This window comes from Balaenoptera physalus (assembly GCF_965194825.1).
Source record: "Balaenoptera physalus genome assembly, chromosome: 1".
Lineage (NCBI taxonomy): Eukaryota > Metazoa > Chordata > Mammalia > Artiodactyla > Balaenopteridae > Balaenoptera > Balaenoptera physalus.
Window position 1 is genome coordinate 113,093,011 of NC_138882.1, and position 19,325 is coordinate 113,112,335.

A 19,325-nucleotide genomic window follows, 5' to 3' on the forward strand; every position below is an offset into this window, starting at 1 on the left:
GGAACGGTGGTTTCACTGGGACATGTTCTTTGAACTGAAACCAACTGAAACTGATGAGAAGGAGGCACTCAATGTTCGGAGGAGGAAGGAGAGTTCAAGGCCGAGGGAGCAGCCAGTGCCAAGGCCTGAGATGGGAACGAGCTAGGCTGCGTCGGGATGACAGAAAGTAGAGAGCTGGTGTGGCAGGAATGCAGTGAAAGGGGGAGCCGTGCAGGGGACAAGGTTAGAGAGGTGGGCAAGGGGCTGGGCGGTCCAGGTTGAGTCTTGCTGGCTTGGCAAGAACATTGGGTTTTATTTCCCAGCAGGGGAGCGGTGGTGGGCTGTGGTTTATCCTGACTACTGAGTGTAGCACAGCCTGTAGAGGAGCAGGGAGACTGGCATGGCCAGGGGCGGGGCGGAGGGCGGTGTCACAGGGAATGAGGACAGAAATGGTACCAGTGGGGGAGGGGCTCTGGTGTCGTTTGAAGGCCTGGCTGACGGATGGCATGAAGGGGGAGGAAAGTCAAGGATGACTCCTAGGTTTTGGCTTGAGCAACTGAATGGATGTGGGCACTGGTTACGAGATGGGACAAACTGGAAGAGGGCCAGGTTGGGGGGAGAAATGAAGAGTTCCACTCTGACTCTGACTATAAGATGACGTTAAATTTGAGATGCCTGTTAGCCACTCTGCAATTCTGCAAGTTGTCTACAAAGGAAGTCACACATTCATTCAATTAATATGTGTTGAATGAGTGAGTGGACGCCAACCCTTTTTGGATGAGGGAGGCCAGGATGGGAGTGAGTGATCATGCTAACGTAACGCCATAGGAAGCAGTGTCACCGATGTCATTGTGACCAGTCATCTGGGAACGACGATCTCTCTTTAGAGGTGAAGGATCTACGTCAGAGACAGTCTGCAGGACCAATGTGCCCACCCCAGGGGCAGATCCAGACCCTGTACCTGTGCTTTTTCCACTATGCCACACCGCAGGCCCCCGAGAGAGCTGCCACAGAACGTCCCACATGATGTGGAAACAACCATGGCCCTTGGGCACATGGTGGGTAACTCTGGCCAGCCAGAAGCTGCGGACCCAGTTCCAGCCTGAAGTGGTCAGGGCCATCAGTAGGCAGCCCAAAGCTGGCCAGGGCTTCCAAACAGGCCTCACCCAGCTCTGTGACAAGAGCAATGACACCCTCAGGCAAGGCTCCTCTCCTTGTCTCTGAGTCAGAAACACCGTGGGGGAAGGTTGGCTCAGGCTTCGGGAATGGAATCCAGGCCAGGTTTCTTCTGCAGGAGCCAGGCCTCTTCTCTGGGCAGTTGGCTTCACTGGAGTTAATTAATGAGGGGGCAGGAGGGGTGGGCATGGCCCCTTGTCCAAGGCTATAGCCTCTCATGTCCCTGTTTCCAAATTTACAATCTGACAACCCAGTTTGGCATTCCCTTTAAGAAAATTTAGTTTTGTGAATGTTCACGTCAAAGGTAGAAATATAGGTACTTTGCAGGTGAAAGTGATGTATTAAATAATAACTGTAACAGTGAGTCTCAAATTTAAGCATAACAATCAGTGGGGAGAAGAGGTGGTATCTTAGTTCACTTGGGCTGCAATAACAAAATACCACATATCTGGTAGCTTATAAACACCATAAATTTATTTCTCACGGTTCTGGAGGCTGGGAAGGGAAGTCCAAGATCAAGGTGTCAGCATGGTCATGTTCTGTTGAGAGATCTCTTCCTGGTTCATAGCTGGTACCTTCTCTCTGTCTTCACATGGTAGAAGGGGCTAGGGATCCCTCTGGAACCTCTTTTATAAGGGCACTAATCCCCGTCATGAGGCTCCACCCTCATGACCTAAGCACCTCCCAAAGGCCCCACCTCCTAATACCATCACATCTGGGGGTTAGGATTTCAACATATGAATTTGGGGGGACACAAACATTCTAACCATAGCAGACAGTATTGTGAAGTGATTATGAGCTTGAAATCTGAAGCCAGACTGCCTGCATTTGACTCCAGACTCTATTACTTACTAGTTAGGTGCCTTTGGGAAAGTTTCTTCATCTCTTTGTACCTCAGTTTATTCATCTGTAAGATGGGGATAATAAGAGTACCCAATCATAGATTGTACTGAGGAATAAATGAGTTAATTAATGTAAAGTACTTGGAATAGTGCCTGCACATAGTATTCTATAGGTAAAAGCTATTATTAATAATAGTATTGTCTTTATAGCTAGATGACTTGTTAAAAATGCCAAGTCCAGAGTCATACACATAAAGTTTCTGTTTCAGTGAGCCCCACTGAATTTTTGTGAATTTTTCACAAGCACTACAAGAGATTTTTGATGCAACGGGAACAACTTGACACTCTAAGAAACCCTGGACTATAAGGAAAAAATGGGCATCCAGGAACAGGGCAAGGTGTGATGTACTACAGAGAGAAAAATGGGAGTAAAGAATAATGTACTCTTCCCTGATTCATAAGTTCATACTCTCAGTGTGCTGTGTTTAGAAAAGAATCCACTGAGCTCTTGCAATGGACACAAAGAGAGTAATTTAACAGTACTATTGATTTTTCCCTATTACTTTCTTTTGATATATCTCCCACCACTAGATTATTTAATTGAGATATAATTCACATACCATAAAATACAATATTTTAAAGTGTGCAATTCAGTGTTGTTTAGTATATTGGCAAAGTTGTGCAATCATCTCCACTACCTAATTCACATACCATAAAATTCAACATTTTAAAGTGTGCAATTCAGTGTTGTTTAGTATACTGGCAAGGTTGTGCAATCGTCTCCACTACCTAATTCCAGAATATTTTCATCACTATCCACCGAGAAAGAAAAATATACCCATTAGCAGTCATTCCCCAGTCTCTTCTCCTCCCAGCCCCTGGCAACCACTAATCTCCTTTCTGTTCCTATGGATTTGCCTCTTCTGGACATTTCATGTAGATGGAATCTCACAATATATGGCCTTTTGTGATAGGCTTCTTTCATTTAGCCTGCTTTCAAGGTTCATCCATTTTGTAGCATGTATCAATAGTTTTTTTTTTTTTTTTCTTAGCTAAGTAACATTCTATTGTATGGGTATATCACATTGAGTTTATCCGTTCATCAGTCTATAGGCATATAGGTTGTTTCAGTTTTTTGGCTATTATGAATCATGGGGCAATGAAATTTGTGTACACATATTTGTGTAGACTGATGCTTTCATTTCTCTCGAGTATATAACTAGGAGTAGAGTTGCCTGGTCCATATGGTAACTCAATGTCAAATTTTTTTAAGAACTGTTTTCCAAAGCAACTTCACCATTTTACACTCCCACTAGCAATGTGTGAGAGTTTCAATTTCTCCACATCCTCACCAACACTTTTCTGTATAAAGTCTCTTTTATTTTAGCCATCCTAGTGTGTGTGAAGTGGTATCTCATTGTGGTGTTGATTTGTATTTTCCTAATGATGTTCAGCATCTTTTCATCTGTCACTTTCTGGTCCTGCCAGGTTTTGGGTCCCCAGGCTGGGGATACCAGGACATGATGGTATTTACAACAGTGTTGTTGACTCCTTCCTATCAAGCCTAAAGAGGTGCATATTTTATCAGAGTATGAGCAAAATCTAGGCTCTTTCTGCAACAGATGTGGTTTTTGCCTGAGAGCATAGCAAGGGAAATTAACAGCAAAAAAAGTTTTAAAATGATTGATATTTCACAAACTGAGTAGCTAAAGAAAATAAACTAACATAAATAAGGTATAGGAGAAACTCTATTGGAAGAAATTTTATTATTTAAATACTTTCTAGAAAGATATTTACTTGCAGTGAAACCCACTGACCTGCCTTACCCTCCTGTACATCATGAGTGGCACCACTGTCCCTGTGGACAAAGACTATCGCCTGCCATTTCAGTAAACAAGGGATGTTGCGGCCATAAAGCCATCAGCCACTGCAGCTGACCCGATAGTGCATTCTGAGGGGAATTTAGGATGGAGAAAATCTGGATACTGGCCCTAGTTAAGATGCATATGGAAGGAATAATTTCAATGAGCCCAGACTTTTGTATCTTCTCATACACAGAAAAGCACTAAAATCATTAACTTGAGATGTCTGGGTTTTTTTGTGATTAGCAGTAATCTTTTGATGTTTGACTACACAGGGATTTTGTTTGTTTGTTTGTTTTTGTTTCTAGCAAAAACTCCTATATATCCTGGCTCCTCCCTTACCTCTTTGGAACAGTCCCTCAGGGCTATCTGAGAGGCTGCCATCCCGGGCTATAGTTCTCAGTAATGCCCCAGATAAAACATAATTGTCAACTTTTAGGTTGGACATTTTTTTTCAGTTGACACCCCGGACATCCAGTGATCCTGTAATATAAAAAGATAGACAGGCATTTTCTTGGAACTAGGAGTTAAACTTCCTTCAGAGAGATCTCATGACGACTAACCCACCCACAGGATGTTTCCTGACTGCTGAGGGGTTTATACAGAGTCCTCAGTTTCTCAATCATAAGAATTTCAAAGTGTTCCCAGTCTGCAGTTTGGGGATTAGAAGGCTAAATTCCTGCGGGCCTGGAAAGGGGAGTATATCACTAAGAATCTCTAAGCCTAAACTTGATGGGAAATGGATTCGATTTTCACTTATAGTGCAAACCAGGAATCCCCTAAAAATGAGATTGCAAATCCAGTGGGAATCCTACCGAGGATATTCTGGGAGGTTCCAGAACCTTTGTCGTTGCTTGGGAAATTCGATTCTAAACTTAAATGTCCCCTCTCCAGGCACATTCTGTCATCCTGTGAGTGTCATGATGCACCACTCTGCTTTTTAGAGCTTATAGTAGTAGAAATCTCAAACCAAGGCAGATTTTTAAAAAAAGAAGTTTGCAGTTGTTTACACAGAATTCTGTTCTCTGAGGGAGTTGTGTCAAAACCTTAGTGTTAGAACATCTTTGCCACTCTGGAAAGCAGCTAACTGGAGAGACAATAAGAGAAGAAAGGAGGGCCAGTGACAGCTGCTGTAGGCGGCATTTGTATATTTTATAAAAGGTCCAGCCTTTACCACTTAGTGGCTTTGTGGTTTGGGAAAATTACTTTCTACGAACCTCCATTTCTTCCTCTGAAAAACCAAGATAAGCCTACTTACCTCAAAAGGGTGATTTGAGACATATATAAACAATGAAGAGAGCACTTGCATTGTTTTGTTTTGTTTTTTTTGTTTTGTTTTTCTCCTCAAACTTCTCCCAGACCGCAACCCCAAACCCAGGGAATAATTCCAGGCATTCAGAAGGTATCCTATAAAAATTTTCTTAGATGAAACAAATCCAGTTTTCTGGTTGAATAAAATATTGAATAGATGAGTGCATTTGGTCATTTAACAAATATTTATTGGGTGCCTCTTATGTTCCAGAGACTGTTCTAGGTACTGAAGAGAGAGCTGTGAACAAAACAGACAAAAATCCATGCCCTCATGGAGCTTCCATGCTAGAAAGGAGAGAGAGACTCTAATTAATAAATCCTGAAAACGAAATGGATGTTAACTAGAGGTGAGTGTTATAGACAAAAATAAACCAGGGAAGGAGAATGCAGAGTGGTAGGAGTGAGGTGAGGCTAGAGATGGGTCAGGCTATTCTCTCTCTCTTTTTTTTTTTAGATACTTAAAAGTTATTGAAGTATAGCATACACATAGAAAAGTCATGAGTGTACAATTCAGTGAGTTATTGCAAAGTGAAAATATAAGTGTGCCCAACATTTACAATATAACCAGAACCTCAGAAGGCTTCCTTAAGATACTTCCCAATCACTCCTCCTTCCCTCTTCCCTAAAGGTCAGTACTATTCTGATCTCTAATAAAATAGATTAGCTTTGCCTGTCTTTAAACCCTATACAGTGGAATCATCAGAGGGTCGGGGTATTCTTGAGGGCTCCACTTTACAGTTCCAAAGGCTGGATTCTTTGGGGGTGAGTTAGCCTTCCAGGGCTCATTACTAAAGAGGAAGTCATCTTCCAGCTCAGTGGTCACTCTGGCCCCAGGCGCCCAGCAGACAGGCTCAGGATCGAAAGCTAGGCGGCAGTTTTGAGGATGAGCACTGACCAGAAGGGCAGATGGAAGGAGACCCTGGGGCAGTGCTCATTGCCCCAGGGAATTAGATCACACTGGGAAAGATTCTCCACCTTGGCTCCGTCTAAAATGCCCTGCGCTGTGTTTCCTTAAACAGCACTGGACGGACACCAGTTTCTCACACTTCAAAGCCCTTCCCTGTTTGCATTGCACAAGTGACACATTCCTGTCCAAAATCATCCAGACAAACAGCTGCTAATTTCCTAGCAACACTGCCCTAGCCATTCTTGTATGGAATGGAATTAATCCTGGCATAGAAATAGAAGTTTGTATTTCAGAAAAAGAACCTTTCGAAATTCCTTCTCCCTGTCTGCCCTACTCCATCCCCAGGGACCATCTTGGACCAAGCTCAGCAGGGAGCTCCCTCAGCAACTTGAAAGCCCTGACTGTGTGACAGCTTTGCGGGGAAGGCTCACATAAATACCATTATTCACAACACTTGCGTTCGTGTAGGGCCACCATGGGCTCTTTCCTGACTTCACGGAATCCTCAGGTTCTCCCTTACGACAAGTTTAGTAGGAAGTCTGAGCAAGCCTACAGAAGATGATTTAGACTCACATAATGTCAGGGTACAAAGGCCTTACCCAACTGTCTGGTGGAGGACGGAAAGTAGGTTGTATCCTGCACTCGTTCCAGTGCTTGGTGTTGGCTGCCTGTAGCATGTCTGTGAAGGAGTCTCAGGCAGCTGGGTGGGAAAGGAAGTGCTGGGTGATCGACTAGCAATGTCTGTCATGGATGAGATGCAGTAAAGGAGCATCATGCCTCTTGGGGATTCACCAGGCCTGATCTAGGGCCAACTTCTCATTTTACAAATGGGGGAACTGAAATTCAGAGAGTTGAGGTGCCCCCATCAAGACGGTACCCCAGTGAGAAGCAGAACTGGACTCCGAATCCAGCCCTTTAGCTTTCCATCTATTTTTTTCAACACCAGCTCTTTTGCTTTCTTTCATAAGGTCTGAAGAGGGCTGGTTTAGTGAGGCAAGGAGAGACCAGGGAGCTGGCTGGCTCTATCTAATGCCTGACACATGGCTCACGGGAATCAGCTGCTCTGGTGGTCCCTGCCTGGTTCCTGCTCCCTCTCCCCCCTCCCAGCAGGACTGCATGCCTCAAGCTATTGTGGACCCAGAAGGAAGAATGAGGGGTCCTCCCCATGCAGAAATCTACAGTGATGCCCACGGGCCTGAATTCCTGATCCAGAGCCTGAAGTTATTCCCTTCTCCCTGTAATTACAACATATTGCCCTCATCATTCTTACCATCCCAGTTTGGGTGGGCTCAAACTTGTAATGGTATGCACAGAAATGTTTTTATTTTTCGCTCAGAGTAATATTGACATAAATTGCATTTACTTCTATTTTAAAACTTAGCCTTGCTGGCTAAGAATAACTGATTTATTTGGTGAGAAAAGACATTTGTATGTGGATGTCACTAGAAGGGAAAAGGGACCAGAGAGGATTTTTTGTTGTTGTTTGTTTTCATTTTAACTTATCAAGAGAAAAGCTTTCTTTTAAAAATAAAATAAAATAATCCCTGGCTCAACTGATAATATTTGCCTTTTCTTTTGGCCCAGGACCTGGTCTTACGCCAAGCTCCATGCTGGTCGTCACCTCCTCCTGAAATGCTCTGCTTTCTCGCCTGGCAAATGTTGTTCTCCCCTTTTGTGTCTAAAGTTCTCCTTTGCCTAGGGGTAAGAAGAAAAACATTTATTTAGTTCAACAAACACTTACTGAGCACCTTCAACGTGTCAGGTACTGTACTCGGCACTCAGGACTCAAAAATGAAGGCACTAAGCCCCCTGCCCTTGGGAAATTTAACTGGAACTTGGAATGAGACAGAGAAACACAATGCTGAGCCTTGTGCCCTGTTATCTCATTTCATCTTCAACCTAAATCTGCTCTTCTGGTGGTCATGGGCTGTGTCTCTTGTTCTCCACTCTGTCCTCAGCACCAAGCACAGAGCCTGGCACATGGTGCTGGGAAAGACTATAACTCACTGAATAATTGTCCTTAAAACCACCCTAAAATGCAGGCATTTTTCCCCCTTTTACAGAGAAAGAACTGAAGTTGACAGAGACTAAGTAACCCCTCCTAAGGTCTCCTAGGAGTGATGACTTTGGTCATTTGTTTCCAAACCCTTGGCTTTTTCCTCCCTTATAGTACCCCACACTACTTCACTTTTCTGGACCCAGTTTTCTCATCTGTAGATTCAGAGGAGCAGACTGGATGATTCTACGATCCCTCCAAGCTCTAAATTTCATAGCCAATGTCCAAAGCTGGTACTAGAATGCATATACTCATTTTCTCTGAGAGGGTTTTTATGTGTTGTTGTTTTTAACATGCATTTCTTTTGCCCTTATTATACCACCAGCTCTTGGATCTTAATATTTCATTTTATAACCTATTTGTAGCACCCTCAGATCTATGTTTGATGCTCAAAGACTTCTCATTTTTTAAAGTTCATGACTCCCTATAAACCTGCCTTACCTATGCTAAGGAAACCATACACACTTCACTTCCCAGCACCAGATATTTTTTTCCCCTGCTTTGTCTCAAAAACAGCAGCAAGCTTTGAGTGCTCTGTAGCAGGCTTCAAAGAATCTCATGCCTTAGGATGAAGAAAATATTTATTGAAAATGATGATTCTTGATTTTGAAGGGAAAAACACAGACTTTAAAATTGTGTGGGATCATAAAAAATCCATTGCATTTTTATACACTAACAATGAAAAATCAAAAATGAAATTAAGAAACAATTCTAGTTATAATAGCATCAAAAAGAATAAAATACTTAGGAACAAGTTAGCAAAAGAAGTACAAGACTGAAAATTTTAAAACATTGTTGAAGAAAATTGAAGATCTAAATACACGGAAAGACATCACATGTTTGTGAGCTGGATTAATATCGTTAAGATGGTCACACTTCCCAAATTGATTTACAGATCCAACACAATCCCTAGCAACATCCCACCTGGCTTTTTTTACAGAAATTGATGAACATACTAAAACTCATATGGAAATGCAAGGGACCCAGGATACCCAAAACAATCTTGAAAAAGAAGGGCAAAGTTAGAAGACATACTTTGTGATTTCAAAACTGCAAAGCTACAGTAATCAAGACAGTGTAGTACTAGAATAAGGATAGACATATAGATTCGTGGAATAGAATTGAAAGTATAGAAATAAACTCTTACATTTACGGCCAATTGATTTTGACAAGGATGTCAAGACAATTCAATAGGAGAAAGAATAGTCTTTTTTTTTTAATTTTTTAATTTTATTTTATTTATTTTTTTATACAGCAGGTCCTTGTTAGTCATCAATATTATACAAATCAGTGTATACACGTCAATCCCAATCGCCCAATTCATCACACCACCCCCACCCCATCGCCGATTTCCCCCCTTGGTGTCCATATGTTTGTTCTCTACATCTGTGTCTCAATTTCTGCCCTGCAAACCGGTTCAGCTGTACCATTTTTCTAGGTTCCACATATATGCCTTAATATACGCTATTTCTTTTTCTCTTTCTGACTTACTTCACTCTGTATGACAGTCTCTAGATCCATCCACGTCTCTACAAATGACCCAATTTCGTTCCTTTTTATGGCTGAGTAATATTTCGTTGTATATATGTGCCACAACTTCTTTATCCATTCGTCTGTCGATGGGCATTTAGGTTGCTTCCATGACCTGGCTATTGTAAATAGTGCTGCAATGAACATTGGAGTGCATGTGTCTTTTTGACTTATGGTTTTCTCTGGGTATATGCCCAGTAGTGGGATTGCTGGATCATATGGTAATTCTATTTTTAGTTTTTTAAGGAACCTCCATACTGTTCTCCATAGTGGCTGTATCAATTTACATTCCCACCAAAAGTGCAAGAGTGTTCCCTTTTCTCCACACCCTCTCCAGCATTTGTTGTTTGTAGATTTTCTGATGATGCCCATTTTAACTGCTGTGAGGTGATACCTCATTGTAGTTTTGATTTGCATTTCTATAATACTTAGTGATGTTGAGCAGCTTTTCATGTGCTTCTTGGCTATCTGTATGTCTTTGGAGAAATGTCTATTTAGGTCTTCTGCCCATTTTTGGATTGAGTTGTTTGTTTTTTTAATATTGAGCTGCATGAGCTGTTTATATATTTTGGAGATTAATCCTTTGTCTGTTGATTCGTTTGCAAATATTTTCTCCCATTCTGAGGGTTGTCTTTTCATCTTGTTTGTGGTTTCCTTTGCTGTGCAAAAGCTTTGACGTTTCATTAGGTCCCATTTCTTTATTTTTGTTTTTATTTCCATTACTCTAGGAGGTGGATCAAAAAAAGATCTTGCTGTGATTTATGTCAAAGAGTGTTCTTCCTCTGTTTTCCTCTAAGAGTTTTATAGTGTCCGGTCTTACATTTAGGTCTCTAATCTATTTTGAGTTTATTTTTGTGTATGGTGTTAGGGAGTGTTCTAATTTCATTCTTTTACATGTAGCTGTCCAGTTTTCCCAGCACCACTTATTGAAGAGACTGTCTTTTCTCCATTGTATATCCTTGCCTCCTTTGTCATAGATTAGTTGACCATAGGTGCGTGGGTTTATCTCTGGGCTTTCTGTCTTGTTCCATTGATCTATGTTTCTGTTTTTGTGCCAGTACCATATTGTCTTGATTACTGTAGCTTTGTGGTATAGTTTGAAGTCAGGGAGTTTGATTCCTCCAGCTCCATTTTTTTCTCTCAAGATTGCTTTGGCTATTCAGGGTCTTTTGTGTCTCCATACAAATTTTAAGATTTTTTTGTTCTAGTTCCATAAAAAACGCCATTGGTAATTTGATAGGGATTGCATTGAATCTGTAGATTGCTTTGGGCAGTATAGTCATTTTCACAATATTGATTCTTCCAATCTAAGAGCATGGTATATCTCTCCATCTGTTTGTATCATCTTTAATTTCTTTCATCAGTGTCTTATAGTTTTCTGCATACAGATCTTTTGTCTCCCTAAGTAGGTTTATTCCTAGGTATTTTATTCTTCTTGTTGCAATGGTAAATGGGAGTGTTAAAGAATAGTCTTTTAATAAATGGTACTGGGACAAGTGGATATCCACATGCAAGAGAATGAAATTGGACTCCTAGCTCATACCATGTACAAAAATTAACTCAAAATGACCAAAAACGTAAATATAAGAACTAACATTATAAAACTCTTAGAAGAAAACATAGGTGTAAATTTTCATGACCCTGGATTGGGTAATGGTTTCTTATATGTGACACCAATAGCACAAGCAACCAAAGGCAAAAAATCGACAAGACGGACTTCATCAAAATTGAAAACTTGTATGCTTCAAAGACACTATGAAGAAAGTAAAAAGACAAGCCAAAGAATGGGAGAAAATATTTGCAAATCATATAGCTGATAAGGGTCTAATATCCAGAACATATAAAACCACAATTTAAAAATAGGCCAAGGATTTGAATAGATATGTCTCATAAGAAGATACATAAATGTTCAATAAGCACATGAAAAGATGTTCAACATCATTAGTCATTAGGGAAATATAATCAAAACTATAATAAGATGCTACTTCATGCACATTAGGATGACAATAATAAAAAAGACAATAACAAGAATAATGAGGATGAGGGAGATTGGAACCCTCCTTCATTGATGGTGGTAATGTAAAATAGTGCAGTTCCTTTGAAAAACAGTTTAGCAGTTCTTCAGAAAGTTCAACACAGAGTTACCATATGACCCAGCAATTCCACTCCTAGGTGTATATATATGAAAATATTTGACCACACAAACTCTTACACAGGAATGTTCAGAGCAGTATTATAACCAGAAAGTGGAAATAGCCCAAATTTCAATCAACCAATGAATGGATAAACAAAATATGGTATATCCATGCAATGGAATACTATTTGGCAATAAAAAAAGGTGAAATGCTGATTCATGCTACAACATAGATGAACCTTGAAAACATTATGCCAAGTGAAAGAAGCCAGTCACAAAAGAGCACATACTGTATGATTTCGTTTATACATACTGTACAGAATACAGTCACAAAAGAGCACATATTATATGATTTCATTTATACATACTGTACAGAATAGACAAATCCACAGAAACAGCAAAGAGAATAGTGTTTGCCGGGGGCTGGGGAAGTGAGGAATGGGGGTGACTGGTAACAGGTACACGTTTTTGCGGGGGAGTGGTGAAGAAAAGATTCTGGAAATGAATCGTGGTAATAGTTGTACAACTTTGTGAATACACTAAAAACTACTGAATTTTACACTTTAAAGGGGTGAATATTATAAAATATAAATTATATCTCAATAAAGCTATTTAAATTTTATGGGACCAAAGAAATTCAATAGGGAAATGAGAGGCTAACGGAGAAGCCCAGGCTAGCCCCCATTCTTAGCACCCAGGAGGCTCCCACCACCACTGTGGCAACAGTCACAGCCACAGAAATAAATCTGCATGGATCCTTAAAGGTTGTCTTGTCTACTTAGCTAATGATTCTTCAACCGCCTCTATAATATTCCCACCAGGTGATCATCTAGCCTATGCTTGACTAGGCTTTTTCTTCCTCTCCAAGCATTTGTTGAATACCTACTATGTGCCCAGCTCTGAGCTAAGCACTGTGAATATACTTTGCAATGTTGTCTCTTTAATGTAATAAACATTTATTTGAATATTGTAATGTGTAAGACATTTTACTGGTTTATATTCCTTTGTGTTTATTGATACCTGTTTTAGTTTGGATTCTCCCAGAAGAAGACCCTGAGGCAAAGATTCAAGTGGAAATAGTTTATTTGGGAAGTAGAGGTAACACTCAAAGGGAAGTGGGAAAGAGATCCAGGGAAGGAAAGGAAGCCAAGTAATCAGCTACCACAGTGAGCCACTAAAGCTCAGTCCTGGGGGGAAACTCTGAGACAAGGTGTAAAACACATGCCTGAAAACGTATTCCACCCAAGGGCCAGGGAGCTGGGATATTTATGCGCTAAATTCAGAGGCCCTGGTTGAGCGCTCACGCTGGAGATGTGTTACTTCTTCGCATCCCTGGCTGCTGAAGGAAGCACGGATTATGCAGCCTTCCCCAGATCTAAATTGGGAGTGGGGAGAACCCTCAGGCGCAAATGCAGATTCTAGCAATTGGTGTTTGGCAGGACCTGTGGTCCCGGGGATCCAGGTGGGACACCGACAGCATCAGCTACAATACCTTCCTCCTTCCACACCCTGGGGATGGTGTACAGGAATACACAAAACGCCATGAATTAGGTAAATGTGAAGAGGAAAAAGATGTAAAGGAAAAGAAGCCTTTCTGGTAAGGGCACGAATATCCTAGTAGGCTCAGAAAACAGGTGCTATTTCTCAGCGTATCCTTTGTTAAACTCTGGCTCTCCAAAAATACAGCCAAAACTACCTTTTGAAAAGGCAAAACTGAGTTGCCTGCTTATCACAAACTTGACAGAGTCTCAGTAGCATCTCAAAGGTGAGAAGTTTGGTGGGTCTGAGGTCTAGTTTAAAGCAAGTCTTTCCGTGCAGAAGCCTGATTAGAACTAAGGATCACAATGTAATAAAGATTAGCGAACACGGAAAGGCGAGGGTTTTGAGGTGAGAGTTCCGGAGTCTTGTTATTGAAAAGCCATGTGTTTGTTTAATGGTTTTGAGGGGGAAGTTCCTGAGGTGAGCAGGGTGATTTGCAACTTTAATGCTCCTGAGTGAGTGTTTTGTGGGATGGAAATTCCCTGCTAATGTTGCAGTAAACTGTGTGGGCCGAAATGGTTTCTGTTCACACCCTCAGTGTGAGCGTATGATTGTCACACAGTAAAACATGATGTACTGAAAGTAGCTCTCTAGGAAGTCAGCCACATGCAGCCCAGGTGCCCATGATTCTTACTGAATAGGGAAAAAATGTGCACAGGCTCCATCTTCGAGGAGGAGCAGGGTTAGAGGGGAAGTCTTGGCGTGCAGGGGTGTGACAGCTTCTGTGACTGTCACCGGGCATGTGGCCCTGGAGCCCCGACTTGGGCCCAACGGGCAGGCTGAGAGCCGGGAGTCCCTGTAGAGACGTTTCCTAAGTGACTCCTCTGCTGGAAAAGTACCCCTGCAGCGGATCCTGCCTGCCTGGCTGCCAGGTTGGGCAGCTGTCTCACTGTCGCCAGAAAGGAAGTCACAGCAAGTCTGGCCTCCTGCTCGGCGCCCCCTCCCAGCCCCTGCTTCTCCCTGACTCACACTGCCGTTGTGGCTGCTGTCCTATTCTCTGTGGAGGGCGTCCCTGGGGGTGGCCAGAGCTCTGGGCAGGAGGCCCTCTGTTACCCTAGCCTGGCGGGATCACCGAAACCTCAGGGCTGCTCCACCACTTCTCTCCAGGGCCACTAATGCCAACGCGTGATGCAGGGCACTGTGCAGCCTTCAGCGTGCTTGTGCCACTGGCCTCATCAGGGGCTCGCTGCGCCCCTAGCAGGCGGGCGGGCAGGGTCATGCTGTTCTCCCTCCTGAGAGAAGAAGGAACTGAGGCTCAAGGTCAAGTCAGTGAAAGAACTAGGCTAGCAACCGGGTCTTCTGACCTAGTGCAGAGATCTTTCTGGGGTGGGAAACGTTCTCGTATACTCATCCCTAAAACAGTTGTGACAAAATCGTCATGTAGGGCTATGGTTCCACATCCAAATGAGAGAAACGGGTCTCTCTAATTGGAAACACAGTTGCATTTGGCTGCTATCCACACAGCCTTGCTATTCAAACATTTACAAATACAGGTGATTATTTTTTCCAGGGTGATAGTAATAATGCTCATTACAGAAAATGTACTTAGAGAGTGGATTTCTGTGCTTCAGGAGGAAAACGTTTGGTCCATTTTTTGGAGAAGATGACCTCATCTTAAATGAATGAATGCTCCTGGGGGAGGGCTGGGCCACGGTCCCGATGGTTTTGTGTTTCTAACGGAGGACTGGGCCCTTCTTACTCTCCAGGAGAGTAAATAAGTCCTTATGTTCCTAAGGGCTTAACAGACCATCGTGTCCTTTCCAACAAGCTGTTAAGGCTTATTGCGCAAGAAAAGAAAAAGAACGAGAACTTTTGTGTAAAAGAGCTGGGGATGGTGGGCAGTGCTCCAGGGGGAAGGGGATCACTAGGGGTCGGCTCAGCGGCCAGACTCCATAGATGAGGGTGGTCTGAAGCTGGGCTCGTGTCCTCAAAGTGCCCGACGACAGGACAGGGGAGAGAGCACTAGGGGGAAAGTTCAGATGTCCAGGGGCTGTGCTGGACCAGAAGGGCCAACCTAAGCTGCTGGGCCCATTAGTAAGAGTGGGAAGGGCCCCCTGACCTTAGAGTGCCTGACTGATAGATGGACGTGGGAGGGAGTGAAGCTTTACAGAAGCCTGCCCTTCACACCTCTCCCAGCCCAGGACACCTGTAAGGCCCGGGAACCTGGTCCTGGCTTGGGGTTGATTCCCATTTCTGTATTTGGAGGCCAGACAAGAATGGCTAGTGGAACCTGAGCAGGGAGGGGAGGGGAACAGACACCGGTGTTGAAACATATGGAAAGTTGTAAGGATTTAGCACCCTTCCCCATCCCAGCAGGCGGAGTTAACAGTGCTGGGCTCTGGGGAGCCATCCACCCTCAGCCCTCCTTGAAGATCAGGAGGAGTTGGCTCCAACTCTTTCTCCAACACGGGCTGTAGCACCTGTGCAAAGGCAGGTTTTAGCCAGAACATTCCACCCTAAGAGAAAGGTGAGCCTCAGCACTCAGGAGTGCCGGTGACAGCGCCCTTCACCACCTTTCTTCCTCCCTAAGTCAGCAGCGTCTTGCAGCTCCTGAAACTGGTGAAGGCTGCCTGGGATTCTGCAATCCAGAACCTTGCAACAGAAGATGCTTATCAGTGGAAAGGGTAAGTCCAGGTGTCAGTAGAGCAGCAAGTGCAGCAAGGGGTGCCGAGCCCCTTACCTCCGGGGTGCGTGCAGGGCGCATGTTCCTGCTGTTGCCCCTGCTTGGGGTCTCAGTGGGATGGAACAGCTTTGGTGTGACCCTCCAGACATGATGAAAGTCCAGCCATCTCTTGGCTACTGCCTCTCTGGTTCACAGAACCCCTGTGAGGCAGGTGATGGAATGTGATTGAATTTGGCTTGTGTATTGTGAGGATCACATGCATTTTTGTTTAATTAAATTGTATTCAATAATGTGTAAGCTACATGTGGGAGGGGAATAATGGCCACCAAAGTTGTCCACGTCCTGATCCCCAGACCTGTGACTGTGTTAGGTTGCATGGCAAAGGGGAATCAAGATTACAGATGAAATTACTATGGTTGCTAACCAAATGCCTTTAAGGTCAGGAGATAATCCTGGATTATCCAGGTGAGCCCGATATGCTAACAAGGTCCTCAAAAGTGGAGGAGGGAGGCAAGAGAGGAGGTTGAAGTGGTGCGTTGTGAGCACTCAGTGTACCCCTGCCGAAACCTTGATTCTAGCCCAAGGAGACCCGTGTTGGACCTCTTACCTACAGAACTGTAAGATGATAAAGTTGTGTTGTATGAGCCTCTAAGTCTGTGGTAATTTGTTACAGCAGCCATAGGAAACTAATACACTGTGTAGTAACAAATCTTCAAGAAATAGCTCTCCAGGCATTGAGGAATGTTTCAGAGTTTTCAGATCTCTGCCTCAAACAAGGAAACCACTCTTGCTCCATTTTCTAGCTTTCTCAAGATCTTGTGTTTCAAGAGGAAAGTGTGTTCTTAAAGTTCCTAGAATTCATGGCTGCAAAAACAGTTTGAGGCATCTCAACTAAGTGGGGAGCAAGTGTAAGAAGGTATTCTTTTCCCCAGTCACCCCCTCTGCCCATCCTGTACTGATGTCTTAAGGAGATTCCATAACTCACTGGTCACACTCAGTGTCCAGCCCAGTCAGAGTCAGAACTCCAATCTCAGATCCAATTTAAATCTCCCCTTTCCCGTCTCAATGGGAAAGTCAGGCTTCAGCTCAGGACTTGAAGTAGGATGGTGTGTGTAGTCTGCCCTCTCTTTCTTCACCTTCCCTTTCAGGGTCAATTTGCTCTAGGCTGGTTGAGGGGGTGGACAGGGAAGAAGAGGGGAGCAATCAGGGCAATGGAACATGACTGGTCATCTAACTGTTCTGGGAAGGTGGTGTTAGTCTTGTCTTGGCTCGGTCAGGGTGCATATGATACTGGAAATTTGGGCTGGTGTGCTGGTCTCCACATAAATGGGGACAAGGTTTTCTCTAGGCCCTGTTCAGTCACACCCCTGAACTGAGGCCCCCTTAGGGCAGCTGTACCTCCTTTTGGCCATCATTGGTCTGTGCCTTTACCCTCCTCTCTGAGTGGGTATTGCCTCACTTGGCCTGTTGGCTCATTGACTCATTGCCAAGCAACTACCAGACAGCCCCCTCCCTCCTCTACCCAAGTTGATCCTGCAGGCCTCTGCCTTCGGAAACCTCCAGCTTTTGGTCTCCACGCTCCAGGCACACATGTTGGGCCTCCCAAGAATTTTCCCAGTCTCACCACATTCTGTCCCACTCACATGGCCCCCTCAGTCTTCCAGCACATCCAACTCTCCACGAAGCTTTGGGGAGGAAGTAACCTCTCCCTGTGAACACTGCACTGATGAAAACTTGTCCTTTCTGTCTTCCCTCCCCTGGTTCCCTGCTTATGTTGCAGGGGCGAGCCAGGTGAAGGTTCGGGAAGCCAGCAGGGCCAGTTCTCAAGCCTCTTATGAAGCCTGAGTGAGTGGTCTGGCCCCTCCTTAGAACGAGGTCCCTACGGCTCCTGTTGCCAAACGCAACGTGGGCCTCCTTTTTCGTTCAACTTTCCACTCCAGCTGCTTTTCAGAACTCTCATCTTTTGGCGATGCCTTTTCTAGAAGTCTTCTTGGTCAGTTTTAACAACCACTCTAACTAGTAAGAATGAGGACTTGAAATAAAGTTCTATGTGAGCAAGGTCTATAAGAATTAGGTTTCAGGTGTATAAAGATGGAAAAAGCCCAGCCCTATCCAAGTAGAAATAGGAAAGGACTGAAGAGTTTTTCTAAATACAATAAAATGACAGCTGGTGGAGAAAAGCCAAACCTTTGAGCTCTAGGCACTTCCCAGGACACAGCCGTTACCTTCTCTGGGCTTCCAGCTGCTAAGAAACTGGCTTTGAGAGAGGAACCACACTGGGGCTTCTGCCTGTGCCTCACCAGTTAGCACTGTCAGTGTAGATGAAACCACGTTAACAGGAACGTGTGCCCACTCGTACCTGCCTCTTACCCGCCCGTACAGGGCTCTCTCCCGGCGCCCACCTCCCAGTCCCAGGTGTCTCTGTGTCCCCAGATGATCCCCTACCTGTGGAGACCCCTGGACAGAGCAGTTACTGTGCTGGGCACCCAACCACAGAGTGAGCGCTCGGTCAGGAAGGAAAATGTGCTTTCCCTTGCCTCTACTCTCTCCTGATTAAACAGTTCATCTGTGATGCATTTGAAAACTGAGAGAGCTGACAAGCTGCCTCGGGGGGCTTCAGTCTGCTCTAGTGTGAGGACGAAGGGGGTTTACACTGGACAGTTCTCTCTGCTGCACGCAGAACCTGGGGGAAGAGGGGAGGGAGTGGCTGCCAGCTCCTCCTGGGTCCCCCCGCCACTTGGCAGCCCCCGGCCGTGCCGCCGAGCGGCATCACAACCTCCACCAACTGGAGGGCTGCTGACCGTGTGCCCAGATGTTTAGACACACACACACTCAGCCTCCTTCTCCAGCCGTCCCTTCCCACCAGAGTTTGGGCTGACTTCCCCCAGTTCTGATGAACAGCTCGTAAGTACTAACAAACTCCTTGGCACCCGGAATCCAGACAGCGTCACTTCCAACGTGAATCTGGGCCAAGTCTCGGCCCCAGCGCGGTCTCAGGGTTTTCTAGCCCCTGTCGAGCCTGGGTGGCGTGGGATGAGCAGAACGACTCATCACCGTGCCCAGGAAGCTGGCTCATTACAGCCTCTCACAGACCCGTTTCTAAGTCACAGAAACTTCCACCTGCCAGATAGGCGTGAACACAGACCCCTACCTGAAGCTTGGAATATGGAGCAGGTTCCAGAAGGCCCAAGATCGGACTCTGGTCTCGGAGAACACTTATGTGAGGATGGAAAGCAGGAACCACAGGACATTCCTACCCAGCCTCTGCCCGTTACACTGGAAGATGGTGTGAGACAGGACACTCTGAGCCTGTCCTCAGGCTGTGAAGGACCCATGCGTAAGTTTAATTCAAACCTGTTTTCCTGA

General features: G+C 44.4%; 1 protein-coding gene and 1 long non-coding RNA gene across 6 annotated transcripts in view; one reads left to right on the plus strand and one right to left on the minus strand.

Annotated features, from left to right (window-relative positions):
- Positions 1–2,702: 2,702 nt before the first annotated feature.
- The window catches only part of LOC309636483 (uncharacterized protein), a 61,734-nt gene continuing 45,111 nt past the window's right edge, over positions 2,703–19,325 (minus strand). For 2 of the 5 annotated variants that reach the window (XR_014250019.1, XR_014250020.1), the window contains exons 2-4: positions 7,645–7,772; positions 6,677–6,777; positions 2,703–5,455 (exon numbers count right to left, since the gene is read on the minus strand). Coding sequence is in view for 1 of the 5 variants with exons in the window: in XM_082409615.1 (XP_082265741.1) it covers positions 5,346–5,455; positions 6,677–6,777; positions 7,665–7,772 (319 nt within the window). In the remaining 4 variants the exon portion in view is untranslated. Of the gene's footprint in view, positions 5,456–6,676; positions 6,778–7,631; positions 7,773–19,325 lie in introns of all 5 variants that reach the window. The other 3 variants (XM_082409615.1, XR_014250021.1, XR_014250022.1) reach the window with 3 other exon arrangements.
- Positions 10,732–19,325, plus strand: part of LOC309636553 — a 46,471-nt gene continuing 37,877 nt past the window's right edge. Inside the window, exon 1 of the long non-coding RNA XR_014250070.1 lies at positions 10,732–19,296. This is a non-coding gene — a long non-coding RNA (uncharacterized lncRNA). The remainder of the gene's footprint in view (positions 19,297–19,325) is intronic.